Genomic DNA, 26355 nt, shown 5'->3' with positions numbered 1-26355 from the left:
GGGAGCAAGAGCGGAGAGTGGGTTCTGCTGGGGGAAGGAGGCCCGAGTTTCACCCGAGGGGCGCGTTAGAGGCTTCGGCCTTTCAGTCCCGGGGAAAAAGAGGCAGGTGCTGTTCCGAAGGCGTGGTGACTGGGTGGGTAGTGTGAGCAGAGGACGTGGAGGAAGAGCTCCAGGGGAAAGTGAACAGGCCCCTGCCTTCCCGATGAGGGGGCGGTAGGAAGATGCCTCAGAGCCTCCTCCAGCAGGAATGGGAAGGGTCCAAACCTGTGAGGGAACGAGAGCTTCTGAGGTATATAGGTAGAGAACACGGAATAATCTGGTACGTCAGGGGGGTGGGAAAACCCGTGTTTTGGAGGAACGGAGAGAAGATAATTGAGGGGAAGAAAAGACATTTCTACTTTCAGAAATGACAGGGGTCATGGCCAGCTGTCTCCTAATTGAGGGGCAGGAACGAAGAGAGCAGAATCTGAGAGTCCTGGAGAGGGATCCACCAGACCAGGCTGACTTGACCTGGGGAGCGGGGGAAGGCCTCCACGGATCAGGCGGAGGTCTGAATTCTCTTCAGATGAGAGAAATCTCAAAAGTACTTCCTACCAGACACAGAAGGGGCCTTGTTTGGTGTCTATTTATAGGAGAACCAATAACTGGGTTTCCCTCAACCTGGAGGATTAGGGAAAGGGAGGATCAGATCATTCTAGAACTACAGAGGGATTCTTCTCCCTTGCCTCTAGTAATGTTACCAAAGTGCTTGTGGAGGACCTTTACATTAAGTGTTTGGACTGCCTTCCCTAACTCGTAAGCCTTTTATCAATTGTGGATACTTAGTAAATGGTGACTTGATGACTTTTTTCATTAGTCATCAATAAGTCAACCACTTATTAATATTTATCCCAACAAACATATTAAATAGCTAATTTGTACTCATTCATTGGGTTAGCTTGGGCCCTAAATTGGTCTAGTCCTAAGCAGAAGTCCCCTAGGGTCTAGTGTGAGGACTCTTCAAAGAACCCTTTTATCCCATCGCTTTTCCAAACACCTCTATGGTCGACTTCAATATGTGACCTATCCCAAACTTCATTTGCTTTGGCCATGTCCCTCACAGCGGTCCTGTGTAGGCTTCTTGTTGGCTCTGGTACATTTGATAGCACCCCGGATCACCCACTGAATGCATGAGAAGGAATAAAGAAGGAAAAAAATGAAGGAGTTTTGGCTTCAAGTTATAATGAAGTTTTAACTTTATTATATTTATTATTATATATTATAATGGGAACTTCTTAATAGACTACACAATCTACAAAAATTATACAGTATGGAATAAATATAATTTGGGGTTAGAATGTTTCAGGGTATCTGCTATTTCTTTTACCTTTTCAACTATCAACTCTGATGTCCCTGTGATCATGTGACACTTGTGATTTTGCCACGTTTTAAGCATTAGTTTTCAGGGGTGCCTGGCTGGCTTAGTCGATGGTGCGTGGGACTCAGTCTCGAGGTCATGAGTTTGAGTCCTGTGTTGGGTATAGAGATTACTTTAAAAAAAAAAAAGAAAAAAAAAAGAAACATTCGTTTTCAGAACACAAAAAATGAATTTAATCCAAAGTAGGTCAGATGTCATTTGTTTAGTTTTCCAGTAGTTTATGTGAATAGTCCTGTGCTGACTTTTGATCAAGGTATCTTTTTTGTCTCTGAAAAGAACTACAAAATAATTCTTTTCACATAGATTTGACAGCTTTCCTTTATGTGTATTTCCCTACAATTACAGTGTTGTGTGATTACACAATGAATACTCTAAGGCCCCTTCCATGAAATACCCAAAGGAGCAGCTCAGTCATCTTGCCTCAGGAGTTTTTGTTGCTATAAACAAGAGCTACTTTTCAGTTTACTCACCTCAAAGAGATGACCTTCCAGTTAGCCAGGGTAGTCTGTAGAGCTGGTTTCAGGTTACTTGTTAGGAATGTAGTATTTAGGGTAATAAGATATATTCAACCTAAACTTGCTTCTCTAAAGAATGTAAGAATTGCCATGTTGGATCAGACCTGTGTCTCTTACTGACACTGAAAGACATATTGTGGATGATTATAATTACCTTCTCGGATAAACTCAGAAGGTTAGAGGACATTCCTCTTGGGTTCTAAGGAATGGGAGGGCTAAGAAGTAAAATAGGAGTTCCTATTGAGGAAAGTGTTAATCAACTAGTTAGTCAACCACTTAGCATGTTGTAGAGAGGACTGAACCTTAGGGTAGAAGGTTAAAACTAGAAGCATCCTTCTAATTCTCCTCTAACCCATTAATATACTTAAGCTAGTTAAACTTTTTTTAAAACATTGTTTTTAATGTTTTATTTATTTCTAGGAGAGAGAGAGACAGCGTGAGCAGGGGAGGGTCAGAGAGAGAGGGAGACACAGACTGAAACAGGCTCCAGGCTCTGAGCTGGCAGTCAGCACAGAGCCCGACGCGGGGCTCGAACCCACAAACCGCGAGATCATGACCTGAGTGAAAGTCGGACGCCTAACCGACTAAGCCACCTAGGCGCCCCTAGTTAAACATTTTTAAACCACTGTTTTTGGAATAATAATTCCATGTTTGTTACATGCCAAAGTAGTACATCTTTTAAATTCGTTAAATATGTACTAGTAACAGAATAGTGCTTGAATAAGTGTCTGACAAGTGTTAGCTGTGACTATTCAAGCTACATTTTATTTATTTATTTATTTTGAGAGAGGGAGGAGCAGAAGAAGAGGGAGAATCTTAAGCAGGCTTAGCAGTGATGCAAATCAAGGTCCAAGCTTCGTTGCGGGGCTTGATTTCAAGATCCTGGGATCATGACCTGAGCCGAAATCGAGAGTTGGATGCTCAACTGTCTGAACTACCCGGGCACTCCCAAGCTACAATTTAATGGTTCAAAATTTGAAAATACCTATTGGCTCAATTATTCTAGGATTTGATACCATTTGTTATGCTTCGTCATATCCCTTTCATGTCTTTTTCTAGACTCTCAGGTCCTAACTGTTTGGTTCTACTGTTGGCAGCCCGCTGAACCAGTCCATTGATTCCATTTTTTATCCCTATTATAAACTTTTAAATTACAGAAGTTCAGATGTACTGTAATATCTTACAATTTTTTTCTTTAGTATATGACAACGTCATGCATCTCTTTCCTTTGTTTAGTTCCTAAAGAGCAGGTACTCTCCCTTTTCAGATCCAAGGTAGGCAGACAGTTTTGTAAATAGTAGTCTGATATTTGAAAACTGGTTATTGTACTCCTGTGTCATGGGTACTGAGCTAAGCGTAGGGAAGCCATTGAAAAAGAAAGGTGATCCTTGCTCTCCCAGGATATAGTCTGGTGGGGAGAGGCTGACAAAATGGGGTGATGGTTATGACAGGGATGCTGCAGGTACTAAGAACACAAGTTCACATCTAGTCAAGGAAGTCACAGGCCTCCCTAACGAAGTGATGTTATTTGTTTATTTAAAGTAAACTAAGTAAACTCTGTGCTCAGTGTGGGGCTTGAACTCATGATCCTGGCATTAGGAGTCTCTTGCTCTAGCAACTGAGCCAGCTGGATGCCTTGGGAAGTGATGTTTTAAATAAGTTATAAAAGTTTAGCAGTGACTAGCCAAAAAGGAAGGAAAAGAGAATTCTAGGTAGAGGAAACAAGCATGAAGGCTCAGGTGAAATATGGCATATTTGAGAAATTGAAAAAACTAATGCAGCCACCTGGGTGGCTCAGTTGGTTGAACGTCCGACTTCGGCTCAGGTCATGTCACAGTTTGTGAGTTCAAGCCCTGCATCTGGCTCTGTGTTGGCTGACAGCTCAGAGCCTGGAGCCTGCTTCAGATTCTGTCTCTCTCTCTCTCTCTCTCTCTTTCTCTCTCTCTCTTTCTTTTTCTCTTTGCCTCTCCCCTGCTTGCACTCTGTCTCTCAAAAATAACATTTAAAAAAAAAAAGTCAATGATGGGAGCCCACAATGTGAGAGGAAGAACTATGAGAAATGAGGCTAGCAGTGTAGACAGGACAGATTTGGAGGATTCCCATAAGCACTTTAATAGCAAAGGGAATCCTCTGAAGGATTCTGAAATGGGGAAATGGCCTGTGGCCTTTAGTATGATCACTTTGTCTGCTCTGTAGATCATGGAGTGGAGAGCAAGACCAGAGATAAGGATACTGATGAGAAGCAGCTGGAAAAATTCAAGTCGTAGGGTGGTGGCTCAGAATATGGTGGCAGCACAGATGGAGAATGGGGGATGGTTAAAAGAGAAACATAGATGATAGAATGGATAGGATTTGGTGGTTGATTAGATTTAGAAAGAGAAGAATGAAAAATAACTCCTTAGTTTCTGGCTTGAGAAAATGGGTGGAGGATAGTGCCACTTAAGGAGGAGGGAAACAGGAGCAGGTTTGTGAGAGAACATGAGTTCAGTTGAAGGTGCTTATGAGATAAATTTTAAGGGGCTTTTGGGTACAGGTGGTAGAGAATTGAGGAACAAAGTTTGAATGTGAGAATCACAAAAGGCAGAAGCCTAAGTCTGATATGAGCAATTTTAACTAGCTCAAATACAAACCAAACTGGGGGCGCCTGGGTGGCTTAGTCGGTTAAGCATCCGACTTTCGCTTAGGTCATGATCTCGCAATTCGTGGGTTCGAGCCCCGCGTCGGGCTCTGTGCTGACTGCCAGGTCAGAGCCTGGAGCCTGTTTCAGTCTGTGACTCCCTCTCTCTCTGACCCTCCCTTGCTCACGCTGTCTCTCTCTCTCTCTCTCTCTCTCCTAGAAATTAAACAAAACAAAACAAAACAAAAAACAAACTAGATTGAACCAACATGTCAGTGCCATGACGATCAGGGCTGTGGAGACCAGCTTTTTAGAGAAGTGGTGCCTGCCCTCATGGAGAGTACAGTGTAGTTATGGAGATAGAGGTCTGGTCAGTTAACTGCAATACAGAGAACAGTGTGGTAACCACTAGAGGAAAGCTACACGTAAAGTGTGGGGGGACTGTAGGAAATTAAATGGTTTGGCAGGGGCTTTGTGGAGGAGTGGACTTTGAACTGGGCCTTGAAGGGAAACGGAAGTGAAGAAGAGAGTTTGGGCTTAAGGAATAACAAAGGTCTAAAAACCTGAAGGTACATATTGTCTGTTCAGAATATAGGCAGAGGCCGGGATGGCTGGCACTTAAGATTCTCAGGGAATTACAGTTACAGATAAAACTGGGAAAATATTTTGGGGCCAAATGAGGGAGACTTTGAGTGCTGTGCTTAAGTATGCATAGAATAGACAAACCAGTACAGTGGCAGAGCCATGATGTGGATTCAGTTGTCTGACTACCAGTCCCACATTCAAGTATGCACCCACCATGTCCCTAGGGGCACGTGAAAGTAAACACCATGCTCTTACCCGTACTCTCTTTAGTGGCTTCTTTCTTTGCAACTGTGAGGACTAACTGTTGCAGAATATCCTGGGCCCTCTGAGTTTGCATTAAAATTGGGATGACGCTGGGGTGCCTGGGTGGCTCGGTTGGTTCAGCATCCGTCCCTCGATTTTTGGCTCAGGCCATGATCAGCACAGGTCACGATCTCACAGTTTGTGAGATCGAGCTCCACGTGACACTGACGGCGAAGAGCCTGCTTAAGATTCTCTCTTCCTCTCTACCCCTCCCCACTTTCTCTTGAAACTAAATGAACTTAAAAAAAATTGGGACTACGCTTTGAGTTATGTTAGAGTCGAGGAGCACATGGTGCTAGACACTGGTTTCCCCAACAAGTCTGCACGGGAGATGTCAGGCAAGTTTATCTCTGCATTCAGTCTGAGGCAAAGAGGTAGTAAGAAACTCCTAGAGGTCATACAGTCGGATTCAGTATTTATTAAACAACTGCACAATGCAAATCATTTTTCTTCCCATACGGTTCAGTTAGCGGATACTTATAAAGTACTCACAAAGGACAGAGCACTTGGTGAAGTGTAATGCCAGGTTGCAAAGAAAAAAGATGATTCCTACTTTCTAGGAGTTTACTGATTGGGATGGAACTCGTGGTGTGCTCTAAATCAGTGCTCCAGAAAAAAAAAAAAAAAAAAAACCAACCACCCTGATTTGTAGTGCTTGCCAATTTCTGTGGTGTATGTACTCCCGGCATCACTGATTGCAAGCCACCAACTTGATGTCACTAAACTCGGAGGTGGGAAGAGATGTGCACAGTTGGTTCTCGGGAGCAGGCTCCAGCCCAGCACTGGGTGAATCACATACTAAGAGAACCTAAATCTGCAAGTGAGTACTAGAGCATGTCTGGAAAGATCAGAGCCCGTCAGCCCCTTCTCACAGTTCCCATCCTTTTCAGAGGACCGTGATCTCAGAATTGGTAGTCACAATTATCCTGGTGTTCTTTTCCTAGAGTTGCTGTCTTTTCAACCCAGACAAAGTCACTGATGCTTCTTGTTTCTGACAACAGCCCAGCTATCTGACTTCATGTGAAAGATGGCTAATGCAGAAGTAAGTGTTCCAGTGGGGGATGTGGTTGTGGTTCCCACTGAAGGAAATGAAGGGGAGAACCCTGAAGACACTAAAACCCAAGTGATCTTGCAGTTACAGCCTGTGCAGCAAGGGTAAGTAATTAGAGATTTGGATATTCTGAAAAATGTGGGAGGCTTCAAGAGTGGGAAAGTTTTAACTCTCTGGTTGCTTAGCACAATGGAACATTTAGCGTCAATCTCTCAGCACATCTTTATAAAATATTGTGTGCTGTAATTGTTAGCTTAATACTTCTTACAACAGTAAACTGTGTCCTTGCCTCTCTCCCTCTTTTCCACTGTAAGCTCTCTGAGGGTAAGTTACATGGCTCCCTCTTCTTATTTGTCCACACTGGGTAGCCCAGAGACTTGGTACATGTTTACCGAAAGACAGTGTAGTTATAGAGTCAGAGGCGATTAGGCAAGGCAACTACAAAACTTTTTCTACCAGAAGGGATCTGGACCCTAAAGGATGGGCAAATTAATCAAGCTTAGTTTATCAAATAATACATATCAACCACCTACTATTATACTATATATTACAAAGTATTGGAAGAAATATAGCACACGGTTCCCACCATCATGGAACTTGCAGTCTTAGTTGTACAAACCAAAAATACATATATGTAAATAAGGAGGTCACTTACGTGGCAAATCTAAGAAGTGCTGAGTGTCATGGTTAGGAAGTAGCTTGAATTCATCACTATGAATTTGGAAGAAGAGAGATTTTTTAAATGGTCTTGAAGGTTAAATAAGAATTAAGTCTACAGAGAGAAGGGAAAGATATTTATTTTATCTTGAGGAATGTATAAAAGATTCTTCATAGGATTAGAAATGTTCTTGGGGTTCCTACCTGGCTCAGTCAGTGGCGTGTGCAACGCTTGATCTTGGGGTTGTGAGTTCAAGCCCAATGTTGGGCATAGAGATTACTTAAAAAAGAAAAAAATATGTTCTTGGACAAACACATAATCCAAACCCAATCTACTAAGTAATGTACTTTGTCTTAAACACTTCTGGAGAGGGGCGCCTGAGTGGCTTAGTTGGTTAAGCGTCCGACTTTCGCTTAGGTCATGATCTCGCGGTTCATGGGTTGGAGCCCCGCGTCGGGCTCTGTGCTGACTGCCAGCTCAGAGCCTGGAGCCTATTTCAGAGTCTGTGTCTCCCTCTCTCTCTGACCCTCCCCTGCTCACACTGTCTCTCTCTCTCCTAGAAATAAATAAAAAATTAAAAAAAAACAAAAACAAAAAACACTTCTGGAGAAAGACAGTTAACCTCGCTTGGTAACCTAAAAAACTTTTTAGTATAAGAAATTTCATCGGGTACCTGGGTGACTCAGTTAGTTAAGTGTCCGGCTTAGGCTCAGGTCATGGTCTCAAGGTTAATGAATTCCAGGCATGCATCTGCTATCAGCAAAGAGCCTGCTTTAGATCCTCTGCTTACCTCTCTTTCTGCCCCTCCCCCACTAGCGCACCCTCTTTCTCCCTCTCGCTCTTTCTCTCTCAAAAATAAATATTTAGGGGCACCTGGGTGGCTCAGTCAGTTGAGCCTCCAACTTCAGCTCAGGGTATGATCTCGTAGTTCATGGGTTTGAGCCCCGCTTTGACCTCTGTGCTGACAGCCCAGAGCTTGGAGCCTGTCTTCGGATTCTGTGTCTCCCTCCCTCTCTGCTGCTCCCCTGTGCATGCTCTGTCTCTTTCTGTCTCTCCAAAATAAATAAAAGTTAAAAAAAAAATTAAAAAAATAAAAATAAACATTTAAATATGTGTGTGTATGTGTATGTATATAGACACACACACACACACACATATATATATAAAACCATAGTTTGCTGACATCTCTGAATATTGAAGGAAATATTCTAAGAGCTGTAAGGGAAAGTTGATATAAATTACTGACAAGGGCACCTGGCTGGCTTAGTAAGTGGAGCATGTGACTCTTGATCTCAGGGTTGTGAGTCCAAGCCCCACTTTGGGGGTAGAGCTTACTTAAAAAAAATAAAATCTTTAGNCTGCTCACGCTGTCTCTCTCTCCTAGAAATAAATAAAACATTAAAAAAAATAAAAAAAATAAAAAACATTTTAAAAAAATTAAAAAAAATAAAATCTTTAAAGAATAATAGTAAGTATTGACATGTAATAGATAAAGTGATTAAAATTTTTATTGGCACCACGCATGCCTATTCAAATTCACTTGTTTGGGATTTCATTTGTTACATACACACACATACCCGTAGTTGTTACCCTTTGAGGAAGGGGAACATGGGGAAGAGTTAAAGCATAGATTCTTTCATGCATGGCAGCTTTATTTTCTCCTGGAGTCATTGTTTCTTCTGGCTTTCCTAAAGTGCTCCACTTGTCACTTTCCTGTCCCTTCTGGAGACAGAAGACACGTCTCAACTACTTAGAGAGTTAATTATTTTGAAGAATAGTTCCACTTATTTTGTGTGTCTGTATGTCTTTTTATTTTCCAAATGAGATTGCCTTTTCGGGAAACTTCTCATTGCTTAATTAGGTTATAGGCATCTTTGTGCCACATATGGAATTTACTATCACGCTAGTGAACACATTTTCAGGTTCTGCATTTTGAGATGCTTGCCAATCAATGTTGAATTGATTTCTCTAGTTATATATATATTTTTAATTTTTTTGTTTTATTTATTTTTGAGACAGAGAGAGACACGAGTGGGGGAGGGGCCCAGAGAGAGGGAGACACAGAATCTGAAACAAGCCCCAGGCTCTGAGCCGTCAGCGCAAAAGTTGATGCGGGGCTCAGCACAGAACTCGGTGCAGGGCTTGAACCCACGAGCCATGAAATTGTGACCCGAGCCGAAGTCGGATGCTCAACTCACTGAGCCATCCAGGTACCCCTCTAGTTATATTTTTTAAATTAATTTATTTTTAAGTAATCTCTGAGCCCAATGTGGGACTTGAACTCACAACCCCAAGATTGAGAGAGGCTCATTCTTCTGATTGAGCTAACCAGGGGCCCTGTATTTTTTAATTATCTGGATATTTTGTTGCATTTTAGCAGAGAACAAAGGCATTGATGCTAATGGTAAGAAGTACAGGTGTCAGATACAGTCTTCCACTTATGGAATGAATAAATCACATCAGTAAAAGGCACTGCATTAAGGAACATAGTCAGTGATATTGTAAGAGGGATATATAGGGCCAGATGGAAGCTACCCTGGTGGCAAACATAGCATAATGTATAAATTTGTCAAATCCATTTTGTTGGGCACAGTGAAACTAATGTAATATTACATGTTAACTATGCTAAGAAAAAAGTATAGGTCTCATGAATTTAACACCATTGAGACAAAGATGGAAATCATAAGGTCTTTAGCCTCAGTCATGCTTAACCTGATTAACAGCAAGTTCAGCATGAGGGAAAGAAGTACTCAAAGGACATATATGAATTGCTGGGAATAGATTGGAAAAGATATCAAAAGGCAAAAAAATAGAGATTTTCTATAAATTTTTTAAATGTTTTTTAAAATGTTTTTTATTTATTTGAGCAGGGGAGGGTCAGCAAGAGAGGGAGACACAGAATCTGAAACAGGCTACAGGCTCTGAGCTGGCTGTCAGCACAGAGCCCGACGCGGAGCTTGAACCCACGAGCCATGAGATCATGACCTGAGCCAAAGTCGGACGCTTAACCGACTGAGCCACCCAGGGACCCGTCTATAAATGTTTTTTAATGTTTATTTTTGAGAATGAGAGAGAGACAGACCGCAAGCTGGGGAAGGGTAGAAAAGGAGACACAGAATCTGAAGCAGGCTCCGAGCTGTCAGCACAGAGCCTGACGTGAGGCTCAAACTTTCGAACTGCAAGATCGTGACCTGAGCCAAAGTTGGTCACCTAAATGACTGAGCTGCCCAGGTGCACCTCTATAAATATTTTTGGATTTCAATATATAGAACTCCTCCTGTATGTCTTTTTTAACTTTTACATATATGATATTTTTCACTGGTACTTTTTCAAGTATTCATTACATACATGTTTCCAGGAATACATTATAAAGCAAAAGTAGAGAGGCTGGTAAAGTTCTCCTGATGTTAATACATAGAATCTAACATATTGTAAAAGATTACTTTTTTTTTTAATGTTATTTATTTCTGAGACAGAGAAAGACTGAGCATGAGCAGGGGAGGGTCAGAGAGAGGGAGAGACAGAATTGGAAGCAAGCTCCAGGCTCTGAGCTGTCAGCACTGAACCCGACACGGGGCTTGAACCCATGAGCTGTGAGATCGTGACATGAGCCGAAGTCAGATATTCAACCGACTGAGCCACTCAGGTGCCCCAGATGACTTTTTTTTTTTAATGACACTTTCAGAATAACACTAGATTGACTTTAAAATATGTCTACATTTGGGGTGCCTGGGGGGTTCTGTCGGTTAAGCGTCCAAGTTTGGCTCAGGTCATGATCTCATGGTTCAGAGCCTGGAGCCTGCTTCAGATTCTGTGTCTCCCTCCCTCTCTCCCCTCCCCTACTTGCACTCTGTCTCTCTCTCAAATATGAAATAACATTTTTTAAAAATATGCCTATATTTAACTTTTTTAAAAAGTTAATCCTAGGAGATTTTCAGCACAGAAGATTTGTTCAGCATATGCTTTCTCTAAAAAAAAAACAAAAAACAGAAAATTGTTATAACTTTTTCAAATATAGTTTCTTATACTCAAAAAGTTGTGGTGCAGGGGATACCTGGCTGGCACAGTTGGTAGGGCACACAGTTCTTGGTCTCAGGGCTGTGAGTTCAAGCCCCACATTGGGCATAGAGCTTACTTAAAAAAAAAAAAAAAAGAAGTTATCGCAGGGAGTGAAGGTATTAGGAGTCCATCATTGTTCTTGGCTGTCCAGTTCATTTTGGATTCATAATAGGTTTTTTTTTTTAATTTTTTTAATGTTTTTTATTTTATTTTTGAGAGTCAGAGAGTGACAGCATGAGCAGGGGAGGGTCAGAGAGAGAGGGAGATACAGAATCTGAAACAGGCTCTAGGCTCTGAGCTGGCTGTCAGCACAGAGCCCAACACGGGGCTTGAACCCACGAACCGCGAGATCATGATCTGAGCCAAAGTTGGACGCTAAACCGACTGAGCCACCCAGGCGCCCTGTGAATTCATAATAGTTTTTAACATCACCAGGGACTGGGGATTTTAGTGTACTACATAAATTTACTGAGCGTCCTGACTGGCTTTTTTCTTCTCCTGAAGAGGACATTCAACCCAAATCTATCATCAGTTTGAAGAGTATTGGCCCTACTTTCCCTTTCATACTCCTATCCCTCTCTAAGAGAAAGTTTAAAGCCTATATGTATAAGCTCTTTCAAATCAGTAAGGTACCACTTAGTTTATGTAACAATCTTAATCTAACATTCAGTTAATCAGAATTTCTTCCCTTAACATTCTGGATAGAAATGTTAACTATAGGGGCACCTGGATGGCTCAGTTGGCTAAGTGTCAGACTTCAGCTTAGGTCATGATTTCATGGTTTGTGGGTTCAAGTTCTGCATCGTGCTCTGTGCTGACAGTTCGGAGTCTGGAGCCTGCTTGGGATTCTGTGTCTCCCTCTCTCTCTCTGCCCCTCCCTCACATATACTGTGTCTCTGTCTCTCAAAAATAAATAAACATTAAAAAAAGAACTTAGGGGCACCTGGGTGGCTCAGTTGGTTAAGCGTCCGACTTCGGCTCAGGTCATGATCTCGCAGTTCATGGGTTCGAGCCCTGCGTCAGGCGCTGTGCTGACAGCCAGCTCAGAGCCTGGAGCCTGTTTCAGATTCTGTATCTTCCTCTCTCTCTGACCCTCCCCTGCTCATGCTGTCTCTCTCTGTCTCTGTCTGTCTCTCTCAGAAATAAATAAAACATTAAAAAGTTTAAAAAAAGAACTTAATTATATGTGGGTTTTCAGAGAATTAGAATACAATGATGTAGACTTAATTTTAAAGCTCTGATAAACAATTTTACCTTCCTTTGGTGATTCACAAGGGATGTCACTATCTTCCAGTCCTTTAACGTTTCAACATATTTTATGATGTTTTACTATAGTTGTAGTAGATATAGAGAATTAAGCTAAGCCATTACTATTCTGAATTGCTTTAGGAAACTTTTTCTTTTCCTTTTTTTTTTTTAAAGTTTATTTATTTTGAGAGAGAGAGTGCACACCCATGCGAGCGAGTAGAGGAGGAGTAGAAAGAGAGAGAGAATCCTAAACAGGTTCCACGCTGTCAGCACAGAGCGTGATGTGGGGATTGATCTCACATATTGTGAGATCATGACCTGAGCCAAAATCAAGAGTCAGACATTTAACCAACTAAGCCACTCAGGTGCCCTAGAAATTTTTTTTTTTTTTTATAAAACCTTGTTTACTTATAAAAATATAGACTGTGCCCCTACTTCCCACTACCAGTGCAATTCACTGGTTGTTGAAATTATGTATAAATGAGAATTTCTTCTTCTTTTTTTAAATTTTATTTATTTTGAGAGAGAGAGAGAGAGCACAAGCAGAGAAGAGGCAGAGAGACAGGAGAGAGTGACAACCCCAAGCAGGCTCCGTGCCATCAGTGCAGAGCCTGGTGTGGGTCTCCAAATCATGAACTGTGAAATTATGACCTGAGCCAAAATCAAGAGTCAGCCACTTACTTGACTGAGCTAGTCAGGCACCCCAAGAATTGCACCCTAAGGAAAAAAAGAAAAGAATTTTTGCATATATTGGTCAATTTAGAGTGAGTTTACCAAACTTACTTGAAGCAGTGATTACTCATGTTTATCATAATCCTCATTCACCACCAACCAACCACTTATTGAGTGCTTTGTCATATTCCAGTTAGTATTTGACACTCTAGACATGCAAAACTGGTAAGTAAAGAAGACATAATCTGCTCTCAGGGACCTCTTAGACCATGGCCAAGGGAAGGCAGGCAGGTAAACAAACATACAGTGTTAAGTGTTATATGTGTTGTAACAAAAGCCTAAAGTACATTGGGTCACAAAGAAGGAAGGAGGTGATTATACTGGAGAGATCGATATGGAAGGAAAAGCATCATAGAGGTTACTCATTAAAAAGAGGGGCGCCTGGGTGGCTCAGTCGGTTGAGCATCCGACTTGAGATCAGGTCATGATCTCACGGTCCGTGGGTTCGAGCCCCATGTTCGGCTCTGTGCTGACAGCCAGCTCAGAGCCTGGAGCCTGTTTCAGATTCTGTGTCTCCCTCTCTCTCTGACCCTCTCCTGCTCATGCTCTCTGCCTCAGAAATAAATAAAACATAAAAAAAAAAAAGAATACCTTCAGAGAACAAAAAGAACTACAAATAAAAAAAAACATGCTTTGTGCTTAATTGGTTCATAAGTTTGCCATCTAAGAAATTCTGATGCAGCAGTTCACANGCCCAAAAAAAAAAAAAAAAAAAAAAAAAAAAAAAAAAAAAAGAAAGTAGAGGGCACCTTGCTGGCTCAGTGAGTAGAACATGCAATTCTTGATCTTAGGGTTGTAAGTTCAAGCCCCATGTTGGGTGTAGAGATTACTTAAGAATAAAATCTTGGGGGTACCTGGGTGGCTCAGTCAGTTGAGCTTCTGACTCTTGACTTTGACTCAAGTCATGATCTCAGTTTATGGGATCGAACCCTATGTTGGGCTCTGTGCTGGCAGCATGGAGCCTACTTGGGATTCTCTCTACCCCACTCCCCACTCATGTGTGCTCTCCTTATCTCTCAAAATAAATAAACATTTAATAAATAAATAAATACAGTCTTCAAAAAACCCCCACAAATACACAAATAGATGGGGAAGCATGTTCTGGGGAAAGAAGAAAATAAGAACAAAGAAGGTATAAAAGAAGATGACAGTTCTGAGAACCACAAGTAATTTGGTATGACTGGGGCTTGGATTATAAGGTGAGTTATAGGAGAGCTGAAACCAGGGGCCAAATCTTAGAGCAACTTAAAATATCCTATTAAGGATTTGGGGCTTTATTATAACAGCAAGTAGAGAGTTCTTGATGGGTTTTCAGAAGGGATTTATGTGATCACTCTGGTAGGAATATAGAAGATCAGGTAGATGCAAGGAGACTAGTTCGGACTAGAGATGATGCAGCCTGAATTAAGGCAGTAGCAGTGGAAAAAGAGACAGAGAGTCTGGCTGGTGTTAAGGAGATACATCTGGTAGGATTTGGTGGCTGAGCATGTGGGAGGTGAGGAGGAGGAGAAGGGAGAAATCTGATGAAATTCCCAGGCTTCTGTCTTAGGCTATAAAGTGCTAGATGGTGCCAGTAAGAAGGATAGGGAATAGAAGAGCGGTTTGGGAGAGAGAAGAGAACTTATTTATTTTAGACATAATGAATTCAACAAAGCCCTGTGGCACATCCAAACGTATTTATTCAGTTAGCAGTTAATTGTATCCTGATGTGAAAGTCAGGGGAGAGATCTGTGCTAGAGGTGTCCCCACAGGGGTGGGTGAGCACTGACTGATACACGGGATATTATTCAGACAGTGCTTTCAGACAACAAGATGCAGTTGCTAATGCATTGTTTATTATAAAAATTAAACAGAGGTCATCCGTGTATTTTAATAGGTTATTTGAGCACATTTCTTAGAAGGTAGAGACATTTTAGAGAGTTTCCCTGAGATGGTATCTCTAGTTAATGCTAGTTGCTTTGGGCATAGGTTTTTTGTTTTGTTTTGTTTTTTTAAATTTCTGAGAGAGAGACAGTGCGAGGAGGGGAGGGTCAGAGAGAGAGGGAGGCACAGAATCTGAAACAGGCTCCAGGCTCTGAGCTAGCTGTCAGCACAGAGCCCAACGTGGGGCTCGAACCCACAAACCGTGAGATCATGACCTGAGCCGAAGTCGGACACTTAACCGACTGAGCCACCCAGGCGCCCCTTGGGCATAGTTTTTAACTAGGCTCTGTTCATGTCAATAGTTTGGTTATGAGTCTTTGAAAAATGCAGAAGTGCTTAAAAAAAGACTGAAGTGTCTGGATTCCAACAAAGGACATCAGGTTCTATAGTCAATGGGTTCTTCCTGTCTTGAATTGTCCAACAGTATTACTTTTTAATCTTGTTAGGATAATCCTATAATATGACTTAATCTTATACTTGGAGCAACATTTTATGTCAGAAGCCTTTTTAAATTTAGGAAGGAAAAAGTCGGGTGTAAAGACAGTAGCAAGAGGAACTTGGCTTTGAGGTGAGGAAAGTTGTTGATTCATGTGCATGGTAGTGGCTGCTAAGCCATCCTCGGCAGCTTGGAATGTAAATACAATGAGGAACTAGTCAAAGCACTAACATAGAGCTGTAGAGTATATTTATTTTATTCCTTTTGAGATAGATTATAAGAAATTTCTTAACCCCATGCTGTGAATATTAATTTTTTCATGATTTATGTAGTTTGTTTATCGATGGACACTTTTACAACAGGATTTATGAACCTGGGTCCGAGAACAACACAGCAGTCGTGGCAGTAGAAACTCACACAATTCACAAAATTGAAGAAGGAATTGGTAAGTCTTTTCATTATTCTCTTGCCTTTGACCTTAGCTTCCTTGGTTGAAATTTCTTGCCTTTTGTGCCTTATGCTTTCCCCCTCCAAACCCAGTGTGCCCTACCAATGCTGCAGCCATCGATTTGATGGTGGCACATTTAGAGACACCACTAAGATGCTAGAGCTGTCAGCTGATGGTTGAACATCAGTTTGCTAGGATGCTGAAAAGATTTTTCGTCTACAAAAATTCCACAAAGAAATTGGAACCTCAAGGTTGATCCTGTCATTTAAGACAATCAGTGGAAAGAAATGGAAAAAAAAAAAAACCGAAAACACTTTGAAATTAGGCGAGCCAGATTTTAAATCCTGTTTCCTCACTCCTTAGCTGTGCGTCCTTGGGAAAGTCACTTCACCTTTCCCAGTCCCACATACCTACATAGGAGACAATCACTGCCTCACAGGATTGTCATAAGAACTAAATAAGATTAAGCATGTAAAAGCACAAAGGACCGTGTCTGGCACATAGTGTGAGCATGGTAAGAAAGCTGGTATGCCAAACTTGTTCCAGAAGATTCCTAAATAATACCAGCCAGTGTGAACTGTTAGCTTCTTAGAGAAACCAGAAAAGTAGAGATTTTGAATTAAGCTTTTGGGGTGAAAGTGTTCGATAAATAACCGATATTTTTTTTTTTCTATTTTCAGATGCAAGCACTATAGAAGCAAATGAGGATATGGAAATTGCTTACCCCATAACTTGTGGGGAGAGCAAAGCCATTCTCCTCTGGAAGAAGTTTGTATGTCCAGGAATAAATGTGAAATGTGTCAAGGTAATTGTCTTTTCTCCTTGCTGGGGCCTGTTTTGGGGCTCTTTGTTTACAAAGCGTCTAGTTTGAGTGCTTCTTCTCGCTCATCTACCATATCAGTGTTTTCAATTTTGTGGCTATAGTCCCATGCTGTCACAGTAGAAAAAAATAAGGACTTTGGAGTGAAATTGACCTGGATTCAAGTCCCACACAGAACACAAGGTCTATAAGAGCTGAGAACTTGTTTGTCTTGTTTATCAGTGTATCCCCAGCACCTAGAATGATGTTTGGCATATTAATCAATAAATATTTGTTGAATGAATGAATGAATGAATGAATGAATGGATTCCCGTCTCTATGACTGACTAGCTGGGTGACCTTGAATAAGTTATTTGGTATTTCAAAGGCTTGTATGTTAAAATATGAATAATCATACACACTCAACACACACATACTATAAGGTTGCAAGGACATGAAATGAGATAACGTATAAAATGCCTTATACAAGTGTGCATTATGGTAGAGGTTTTGAAATTTATCACTGATAAAAATAAATTTTCATGAGAGCACAATGTGGAAATAATTGCTTATTCTGTCGCCAATGGTAGTCACGACTATACCCATAGAGAGTAGTCACCATCAGTGGTATCATCCTAGAATCACGAAGGATTACAGAATTTTGAGGCTCTGCAATGATAATGGTTTCTATCGTACTTACTCCTTCCACCATATCCTGAATCTTGTCATTAGGGCTAGGTAGGTTATTTCAGTTTGTTTAAACAGCCTTTGCAACATGAACCCAATTGCCTGATTTTGGGCATAAATGGATTTCAGATGCGAATCAGTATATTAATCTCTGATCCTTCCTGTGTCTTCTGTAGCTTTGTACCAAGACAGGGCACTGTGCCCAGGGAAGGGTCATCTTCTCTGGCACAACAGGGCAGGAGGCTGGAGGATCCAAGCCTATGACTTAAGATGCTATCCAGGCACTTTTCATATATAACAAGTAGAGTTACCTTTCTTTTCCTTTGGGCCTGCCTCGGTTGACCTTGATTTATTTTGGATTTTTCCTTTTCCTTTAGTTCAATGATCAGTTGATCAGCCCTAAGCATTTTGTTCATCTGGCTGGCAAGTCTACCCTAAAGGACTGGAAGAGAGCCATTCGTCTGGGTGGAATCATGCTCAGGTGAGCTTTAATAACAAGCATGTACCAGGGTGCCTGACAGGCTCAGGTAGGAGAGTGTGCACCTCTTGATCTCAGAGCCCCACGTTGAATACAGAGATTACTTAAAAAAACAAAATAATAAAAATAAAGAAGCACATACTTTTCAACTGACTATGTGGCATTTAATCATGGTAGAATATAGATAACTCCATATTTTCTCTTTAATTTAGAATTTTTTTCCCTTTGAAGAATTGGCTTGAGCAACCCATGTATTGACCTTCATCAGTTTGTTCTTCATTTTTTTTTAAGTTTATTTATTTATTTTGAAAGAGAGAGAGAGAGAGTGAGCGAGCAAGCAGGAGAGAGGCAGAGAGAGAAGGAGAGAGAGAGAGGATCCTAAGCAGGCTCCGCACTGTCAGCACAAAGCCTGATAAGGGGCTTGAACCCATGAACCATGAGATAATGACTTGAGCTGAAACCAAGAGTTGGACCTTCAATCGACTAAGCCACCCAGGCACCCCAGCTTGTTCTTAAAATCCCTGTGAGAAACGAAAGATTGAATTAAATTTATTCTTCCAGCATCTAAGGCAAATGTTTTCTGATGTCAGGATGTTAGGATCCTTTCCGGACAGAGAAGTTTGGGAGTAGATGACAGTCCTACTTGAGATCAGCAAGTGCAGGCAGAGCTAAGCCTGGTGCTGAGGAAGCATGATGACCATGGAAAAGTATAGGCTGACTGACAAGTTCTGGGATAATATGGTAAAATAGAGGGTGCTGTTGATAAGTAACAATCATGCTTAGTGAATGCAATCCTTGCCGTCATTGAACCACAGAAATAAACTTCAGAATGTGTAATACCCTTGAGATGCCTGGGTGTCTCAGTCAGTTAAGAGCACGACTCTTGATCTCTGCTCAGGTCTTGATCTTAGTGTATACCCCATGTTGGACTCTGTGCTGGGCATAAAGCCTTATTTTTAAAAAATGTGGCACCTGTGTGGCTGAGTCAGTTGAGTGTCTGACTCTTGATTTCAGCTCAGGTCATGATCTCATAGTTGGTGAACTCAAGCCCCACATTGGGCTCCCTGCTGATAGCACAGAGCCTGCTTGGGATTTCCCTCTCTCCATCTCTTTCTATCTTTCCCCCAATTAGTTTCTTTTTCTCTCTCTCTCCCGAAATAAACAAACATGAAAATAAAATTAGGAGCACTTGGGTGGCTCAGTCAGTTAAGCATCCAACTCTTGATCTCGGCTCAGGTCATGATCTCACAGTTCATGAGTCTGAGCCCTTCATCAGACTCTGCACTGACAGCATGGAGCCTGGTTGGGATTCTCTCTTTTCTTTTCTCTCTGCCCCTCCCCCATGTGCATGCTCTCTCTTTCTCTGTCTCTCTCTCCTTCCCTTCCCTCTCTCTCAAAATAAATAAGTAAATATTTTTTTAAAGTAAAAAATAAAAAAATAGGGGCGCCTGGGTGGCTCAGTCAGTTGAGCGTCCAACTTCAGCTCAGGTCATGATCTCACGGTTTGTGGGTTTGAGCCCCGCATTGGGCTCTGTGCTGACAGCCAGCTCAGAGCCTGGAGCTTGTTTCAGATTCTGTGTCTCCCTCTGTCTCTGACCCTCCTCTGCTCACGCTGTCTCTCTCTCTCTCTCTCAGAAGTAAATAAAACATTTTAAAAAATTAAAAAATAAAATAAAATCCAGTTAAAAAAATAAAAATAAATTAGAAAATTTTTTAAAAATATTGTGTAATACCCTCACCCCATCTCTTTATACAGCAAATTTATTATTGTAATCCACTCCCCCCACCCCGATGAAGATTAACATTAATTGGTCATCCTTGAGCACTCACTTACCAATAGAAGATTTTAAATTGTGGTCAAGAATGGAAAGTGCCCCACAAAACGTGTATCAACAGCCTTAAGAACATCTTACCCTTTGTCTTTAATTATTTTTTTTTAATTAATGTTTATTTTTGAGAGAGAGCTTGAGCGTAGGAAGGGCAGAGAATGTGGGAGACAGAGGATCCAAAGCGAAGTGGGCTCTGTGTGAACTCATGAGCCGTGAGATCAAGACCTGAGTTGAAGTCAGTCGCTTAACTAACTGAGCCACCCAGGTGCCCTGAGGTCATTTTTTTTGAGATTTTAATTTATGTATGTATGTATGTATTAATTTATTTTTAAGTGTATTTATTATTTATTTTGAGAGAATGAGTGAAGGAGGGTCAGAGGGAAAGGGAGAAAGAGAATCCCAAGCAGGCTTTGCACTGTCAGCGTAGAGCCCAATGTGGGGCTTGAACTCACAAAGCATGAAATCATGGCCTGAGCTGAAGTCAGATACTTAACCCACTGAGCCATCCAGGTGCCCCCAAATTTTATTAATTTTTAAATTTAATTTAATTATAAAAAGTTTTAATGTGTTTATTTTTGAGAGAGAGAGAGACAGAGTTGAAGCGGAGGAGGGACAGAGAGAGAGAGGGAGACACAGAATCTGAAGCAGGCTCCAGGTTCTGAGCTGTTAGCACAGAGCCTGACGTGGGGCTAGAATTCACAAACTGCGAGATCATGACCTGAGCCAAAGTTGGACACTTAACCAACTGAGCCACTCAGGTGCCCCTAATTTTATTTTACTTTTTTAAGAGAGAGAGAGTGTGTGGGGGTGAGGGGTGCAGAGGGAAAGAGAGAGAATCCCAAGTAGGCTCTGTGCTCAGTGCGGAGCCCAGTGTAGGGCACCATCCTATGAGCCGAAATCAAAAGTCAGACACTTGGGGTGCCTGGGTGGCTCAGGAGGTTAAACGTCGGACTTTGGCTCAGGTCATGATCACACGGTTTGTGAGTTCGAGCCCTGCGTTGGGCTCTGTGCTGAAAGCTAGCTCAGAGCCTGGAGCCTGCTTCCAGTTCTGTGTCTCCTCTCCCTGACCCTCCCCTGCTCCCACTGTCTCTCTCTCTCTCTCTCTCTCTCTCTTAGAAATAAATAAAACATAAAAAATTTTAAAAACATATTTCTGAAGAGTTTTTACATGGAAAACTGCTTATGATGTAATGAAAGAAAACAAAATACAAAATCGAGGACACCTGGCTGGCTCAGCCAGTGAAGCATGTGACTCTTGATCTCAGGGTTGTGAGTTCAAGCCCCACATTGGGTGTGGAGATTACTTAAAAAAAAGTATACACACACACACACACACAATTGATTAAACAATGTGATTACACATATGTCTTTTTAATCACAATTAAACAATGTGATTTTAGTTGTGTTAAAAAACACACATATGGCAGGGCGCCTGGGTGGCTTAGTCGGTTAAGCGTCCGACTTTCGCTTGGGTCATGGTCTCGCGGTTCGTGGGTTCGGGCCCCGCGTCGGGCTCTGTGCTGACTGCCAGCTCGGAGCTTGGAGCCTGTTTCGGTCTGTGACTCCCTCTCTCTCTGACCCTCCCCTGCTCACGCTGTCTCTCTCTCTCCTAGAAATAAATAAAAAACAAAAACAAAAACAAAAAACCCACACATATGGGATGCCTAGATGGCTCAGTCGGTTGAACACCTGACTCTTGATTTCGGCCCAGGTCATGATCTCATAGTTCATGGGATCAAGCCCCATGCGGGTCTTCCCACTGAAAGTGTGGAGACTGCTTGGGGTTCTCTCTCTTCCTCTCTGCCTTTTCCCTGCTCGCACACATGCCCGATCTCTTTCTCAAAACAAAACAAAACAAACAAAAAAACCCCAGACACATATGTATGTAAACTTTTGTAGATGAAAATATGCCAAAATGTTAGTTATCTCTCTGTTGGATTTTTAAAATTTTTAAAAATTTTTATTTATTTTTATAAATTTTTAAATGTTTTTATTTATTTCTGAGAGAGAGAGAGAAAGAGAGAGACAGCATGAGCAGGGGAGGGTCAGAGAGAGAGGGAGGAGACACAGAATCTGAAGCAGACTCCAGGCTCTGAGCTGTCAGCACAGAGCCCGATGTGGGGCTCGAACCCACGAACCACGAGATCATGACCTGAGCCGAAGTCACATGCTTAACTGACTGAGCCACCCAGGCGCCCCTGTAGTTGCATTTTTTTATATGGCAGTTGTTTTCTCTGTGGCTTTCCATGTTTTCCACAGAAAATATTGCTTTTTTTCTTCAAATATTACTTTAATAGAGACACATTTTAAAAAAAAATTCATTCCAGATGATTTGTATGCAAAAGTCAGTAGTTGAAGGAAATTGGGAAAGAATATTTTTAACTTTCATTTTTGTTGTTGTTGGCCTGTTCTGTTTTGCCCAAAAAAACAAGCACATGCCAACTTTCCCCAAATGTAAAAAGGAATCAGAATGCCTGAAAGATCTTTAGTGAAAGCCAAGTAATGTTATAACATAGAGTTTCCTATAAGTAAAATACCCCATGGGTTTGTTCACAGCCTATGATAACAGTCTCTTGCGAATCTGGTTATAAGGGCAATTTATAGTGGGGGGTTAGTATAATCAACTTTGCTCTGTATTTATAGGAGACTTCCTGTCCATCTTTGCTCTGATTTCTAGGAGAGTTGCTATCCATTTTTTTTTTTTTTTAAAGGAAAGAAATTGCTGAAATTTTATGTCTCCAAAAGTGGCAACAGATCTTGCTGGTTTAGGAATACTAATAACATCAGAATCTCATCACAAAATTCTTATTCCCCATAGCATTTCTCAGTTGTGCTGGGATATGAACTAGTCTTTTCCCTTTTGGGTTTGGTTTCAATGAGATTCAATGGTGAAACTCAGCTGTTGTCAGGAGTGTGGACCTAAAGTTTGGCGGTAACGGGAAATGAGAGAATACTCCTAATGAGCAGACTAGGAATGTGGGCGGGACCAATGAAAATTTTATAATCCCGATGAGAATTTTTGCAACCTAATGACTTTCAGTGCTAATTTATATATAGAGTAGACTCAGCAACTTTGTCTCTTGGTCCCAGAGGCCTAGTTTCATCTAGACGAAGTGCAGGCTGAACTGGTACTTCTTGTCTCCCTTTGCACAGGAAAATGATGGACTCCGGACAGATTGATTTTTACCAACATGACAAGGTTTGCTCCAATACCTGCAGAAGCACCAAATTTGACCTTCTTATCAGCAGTGCAAGAGCTCCAGTGCCAGGACAGCAGACAAGTGTGGTGCAGACACCCACTTCGGCCGATGGTAGGGGGTAGGAAACCACCTGAAAACCCACTGCGTTTCTTAGTAACACTTTTCCCCTTATTTCTCTTTTGTGTTTCCTAATTTCAGTTCTCATGAATGTTGTTGCCCCTGTAAAGTGTGCTAATCTTGGGTGCACTTCCATGCCGTAGAAATAGACCTCTGTTTTCTCCCTGATGATTCCTGTTGGCCAGACCTCCTTCCTTGTTTCTTTCTTACAATGCATGGTAAACATTAGAAAGATGGTCCAGTGGTTATTATGCTTATGCAGCGGTCTCACTTTGGTGCCACTTGGTGGATCTTTGAAATTAGATTGTTTTGAAATCCTTTGCTATACTAGTGGTCAAGGCAGGAAGGTGGATTAGAATGGTGAATGGTTTTCAACCGTTGAGCTGAGATGTATCAAAGGTAATGTATGGTTGGCTGGACTGGACTCCAGAGACTCTGCCATAAGGATGAAAGAGCTCTGCCTGGAAGGGATCCAGATAACCAGGCAGAGCGTTCCTCACAAATGAGGCAGGATGGGCATACACTTAACTTCAGTATCGTTGACCTTGGGATTAGAGCTATCTATCTTCAGGGAAGATGGAGTCATGTGAGATGATTGTTAAGGATTCAGTTAGTCCAGGGCACCTGGCTGGCTCAGTTGGAAGAGTGTGCAACCCTGGATCTCGGGGTCATGAGTTTGAGCCCCATGCTGGGTGTAGAGATTACTTAAACAAACAAACAAACAAACGAACTTAGGAAAACAAAAGGGATTCAGTTAGTCCATCTGAAGACTTAGCACAGCTAAGATTCTTAGGCTGTCTCAGCTACTTCCAGAAAACTTACATATATGTTTCACAGAGTCACAAGGGCACTAATGGATGTAAAGGAAGTACCATGTTTTAAAAATGACCTCTCAAGGTTTCTTTTGGTCAGCCCTAATGTTCTGTGAGTAACTGCTGGGTGAGTAGAAGCCAAATCTCTTGGAACCTAAATTCCAAAGTAAAGTTATACTTTAGGAAAGTATAAAATACCTAGCAGTTTGAATTTTGGGTCATGTGATTCTTTCACTTGAAAAGTAAAAAAAGCTATGAAATTATTTACTTCCTTTTTATTTGGCAAAAATTCCTTTAGTTGATTATCCATATCAATATTACTTTTTTGCTTCATTATTGATATCCTCTGTCATGTGCAGGCCATACCTGTGTATATATCTACCTGGATCAGTTTGATTTTTCTCAATTGTCTTTGTTTAAAATCTTAACATACGAGGGGTGCCTGTGGCTCAGTTGGTAGAGCATGCAACTCCTGATCTCGGGGTTGTGAGTTTGAGCCCTATACTGGGTGGAGAGAGTACTTTAAAAAAATTAAATAAAATAATAGGGGCACCTGGGTAGCTCAGTCGGTTAAGCGTCTGACTTAGGCTCAGGTCATGATCTCACAGTTCATGAGTTCGAGCCTTGAATCAGGCTCTCTGCTGTCAGCACAGAGCCTGATTTGGATTCTTTGTCTCCCTCTCTCTCACCCCCCTCCTCCACTCTCTTTCTCCCTCTCAAAAATAAACATTAAAAAATAAAATACTAATATACAATATTAATAGCAAAATTTATTTTCATCTGTGAAATCTCTTCTTATCTGGTTTGTTCTGGTCTCATTTCTCTTGCTTTCTTTTACATAGCCTGGTAAATAAACTATAGCAACTTCTGACATTCTAGATGGTTAGTATCAAATATGCTTGTAGTAGGGCTCTTGGCTAAGCACCATACTTTTAAATTATTTCAGATCCTCCTCATCCTCACTAGGTCTGGAGGAGACAGTCTGCAAATCGTGCTCTCCTTCAGTCTTTCAAAAATGTACTTGCTTAGGAAGCAAATTGCTCTTTTGTGATTTTATAAGTTATCTTTCACTTTCTATTCAGAGTAAGAAGAAAGCATTTTGTTTTGCAAAGCAGGTTTTCTTTAGAAAATCCAGTATTTGGGGCACCTAGATGGCTCAGTTGTTTTATGTGTCCAACTTTGGCTCAGGTCATGGTCTCACAGGTTTGTGAGTTTGAGCCGCACATTGGGCTGTCTGCTCTCAGCGCAGGGTCTGCTTAGGATCCTATGTCTTGCTCTCTCTTAGCCCCTCCCCTGCTCACATATGTGTGTGTGCACTCTCCCTCTCTCTCTCAAAAATAAACATTAAAGAAAAAAATCCAGTATTCACCCTGGCTTACAGGGATTCTAGTTTTTAATATATGGACCTACAGGCAAAAGGCCAGGATGTTAAAATAACAGGGTTTCTTTAGCTACATGAGATAAAGGATAGCTATGACTTTTTTATGAAATTCACTGTCTTTACCTCTAATGGACTGCTTGCTTTTAGGTAGCATCACACAGATTGCCATCTCGGAAGAGAGCATGGAAGAGGCAGGGCTGGAATGGAACTCAGCTCTCACTGCTGCTGTCACCATGGCTACCGAGGAGGGTGTGAAGAAAGACTCAGAGGAAATTTCAGGTACTTTACTATGGAGCTCCGATATCTTGCAGGGTTTTGTGACCTTTCTCACCATTATGATTATGGACACAGAAGGCCTCTTAATTATTTTTGCTGGTTTTTCTCATGCATATTAATGCTAATTATAGCTGCAAACACTGTGCTTTAATTCATGCGACAACAGCCCTGCACAGTCACATTTTACATAGGAAGAAATTGAAATTCAGTAGGGTTCAGCAGCCTGCCTAAGACCTGTCACACCACCAGTAGTGTCAGAGCTGAGTTCAGCTGTTTGACTCTGGAGTCCATGCCTTTCATCCTGTCAGCCTCCAACTTTGAAACGTTTCTTAGATAAACCAAGCGACAAGATGGTAGAAGAAAAAATTAGGTAGCAGGTGGTGTAGAGGATGGTGATTAATGATGATTCACTTACAAGGGACCAGGAGAAGTTTCACATCATCCTCCAGTCATTAATTCACTTAAACAATAATTATTGCTGCCTATTTTTAGTTGACACTGTTGCCGACATAGATGAAAAGGCATAGCCTCTGCCTTTAGGGATCTTGTAATCCCACCTATTCAGCTGTCTTACTTTATTTTTGCAAGTATAGTACTAGAGGGAGTATAGGTGACCTTTTAGTAGTTAGGGGCTGTAGTAGTTTAGTAGCTTGGTAGTTAGTGGCACCAACCGCCTGTGCAGTTGAGAATCTGTATATAAGTTTTGTCCCCTCCCCCAAAACCTTTAACTACAAGCCTTACTGAAAACATAGTCCATTAACATATGTTATATGTATTATATATT

At 41.4% G+C, this 26355-nt stretch overlaps 1 protein-coding gene across 4 annotated transcripts in view; it reads left to right on the top strand.

Annotated features, from left to right (window-relative positions):
• Positions 1-51: 51 nt before the first annotated feature.
• GMEB1 (glucocorticoid modulatory element binding protein 1) overlaps positions 52-26355 on the top strand; it is a 36487-nt gene continuing 10183 nt past the window's right edge. Inside the window, exons 1-8 of one of the 4 annotated variants that reach the window (XM_077775505.1) lie at positions 52-319; positions 405-548; positions 6439-6592; positions 15877-15989; positions 16673-16797; positions 17856-17959; positions 22939-23096; positions 25443-25574. In XM_077775505.1, coding sequence (XP_077631631.1) covers positions 6465-6592; positions 15877-15989; positions 16673-16797; positions 17856-17959; positions 22939-23096; positions 25443-25574 — 760 coding nt within the window. In that variant the 5' untranslated portion in view covers positions 52-319; positions 405-548; positions 6439-6464. Of the gene's footprint in view, positions 549-4806; positions 6593-15876; positions 15990-16672; positions 16798-17855; positions 17960-22938; positions 23097-25442; positions 25575-26355 lie in introns of those variants that run through there. The other 3 variants (XM_077775504.1, XM_077775506.1, XM_077775507.1) reach the window with 3 other exon arrangements.

The sequence above is a fragment of the Crocuta crocuta genome, unplaced genomic scaffold (assembly GCF_008692635.1).
Source record: "Crocuta crocuta isolate KB4526 unplaced genomic scaffold, BGI_CrCroc_1.0 scaffold127, whole genome shotgun sequence".
Classification (NCBI taxonomy): Eukaryota; Metazoa; Chordata; class Mammalia; order Carnivora; family Hyaenidae; genus Crocuta; species Crocuta crocuta.
The sequence above is the reverse complement of the archived record's forward strand: the minus strand, read 5'-3'. Positions and strand labels throughout refer to the sequence as shown.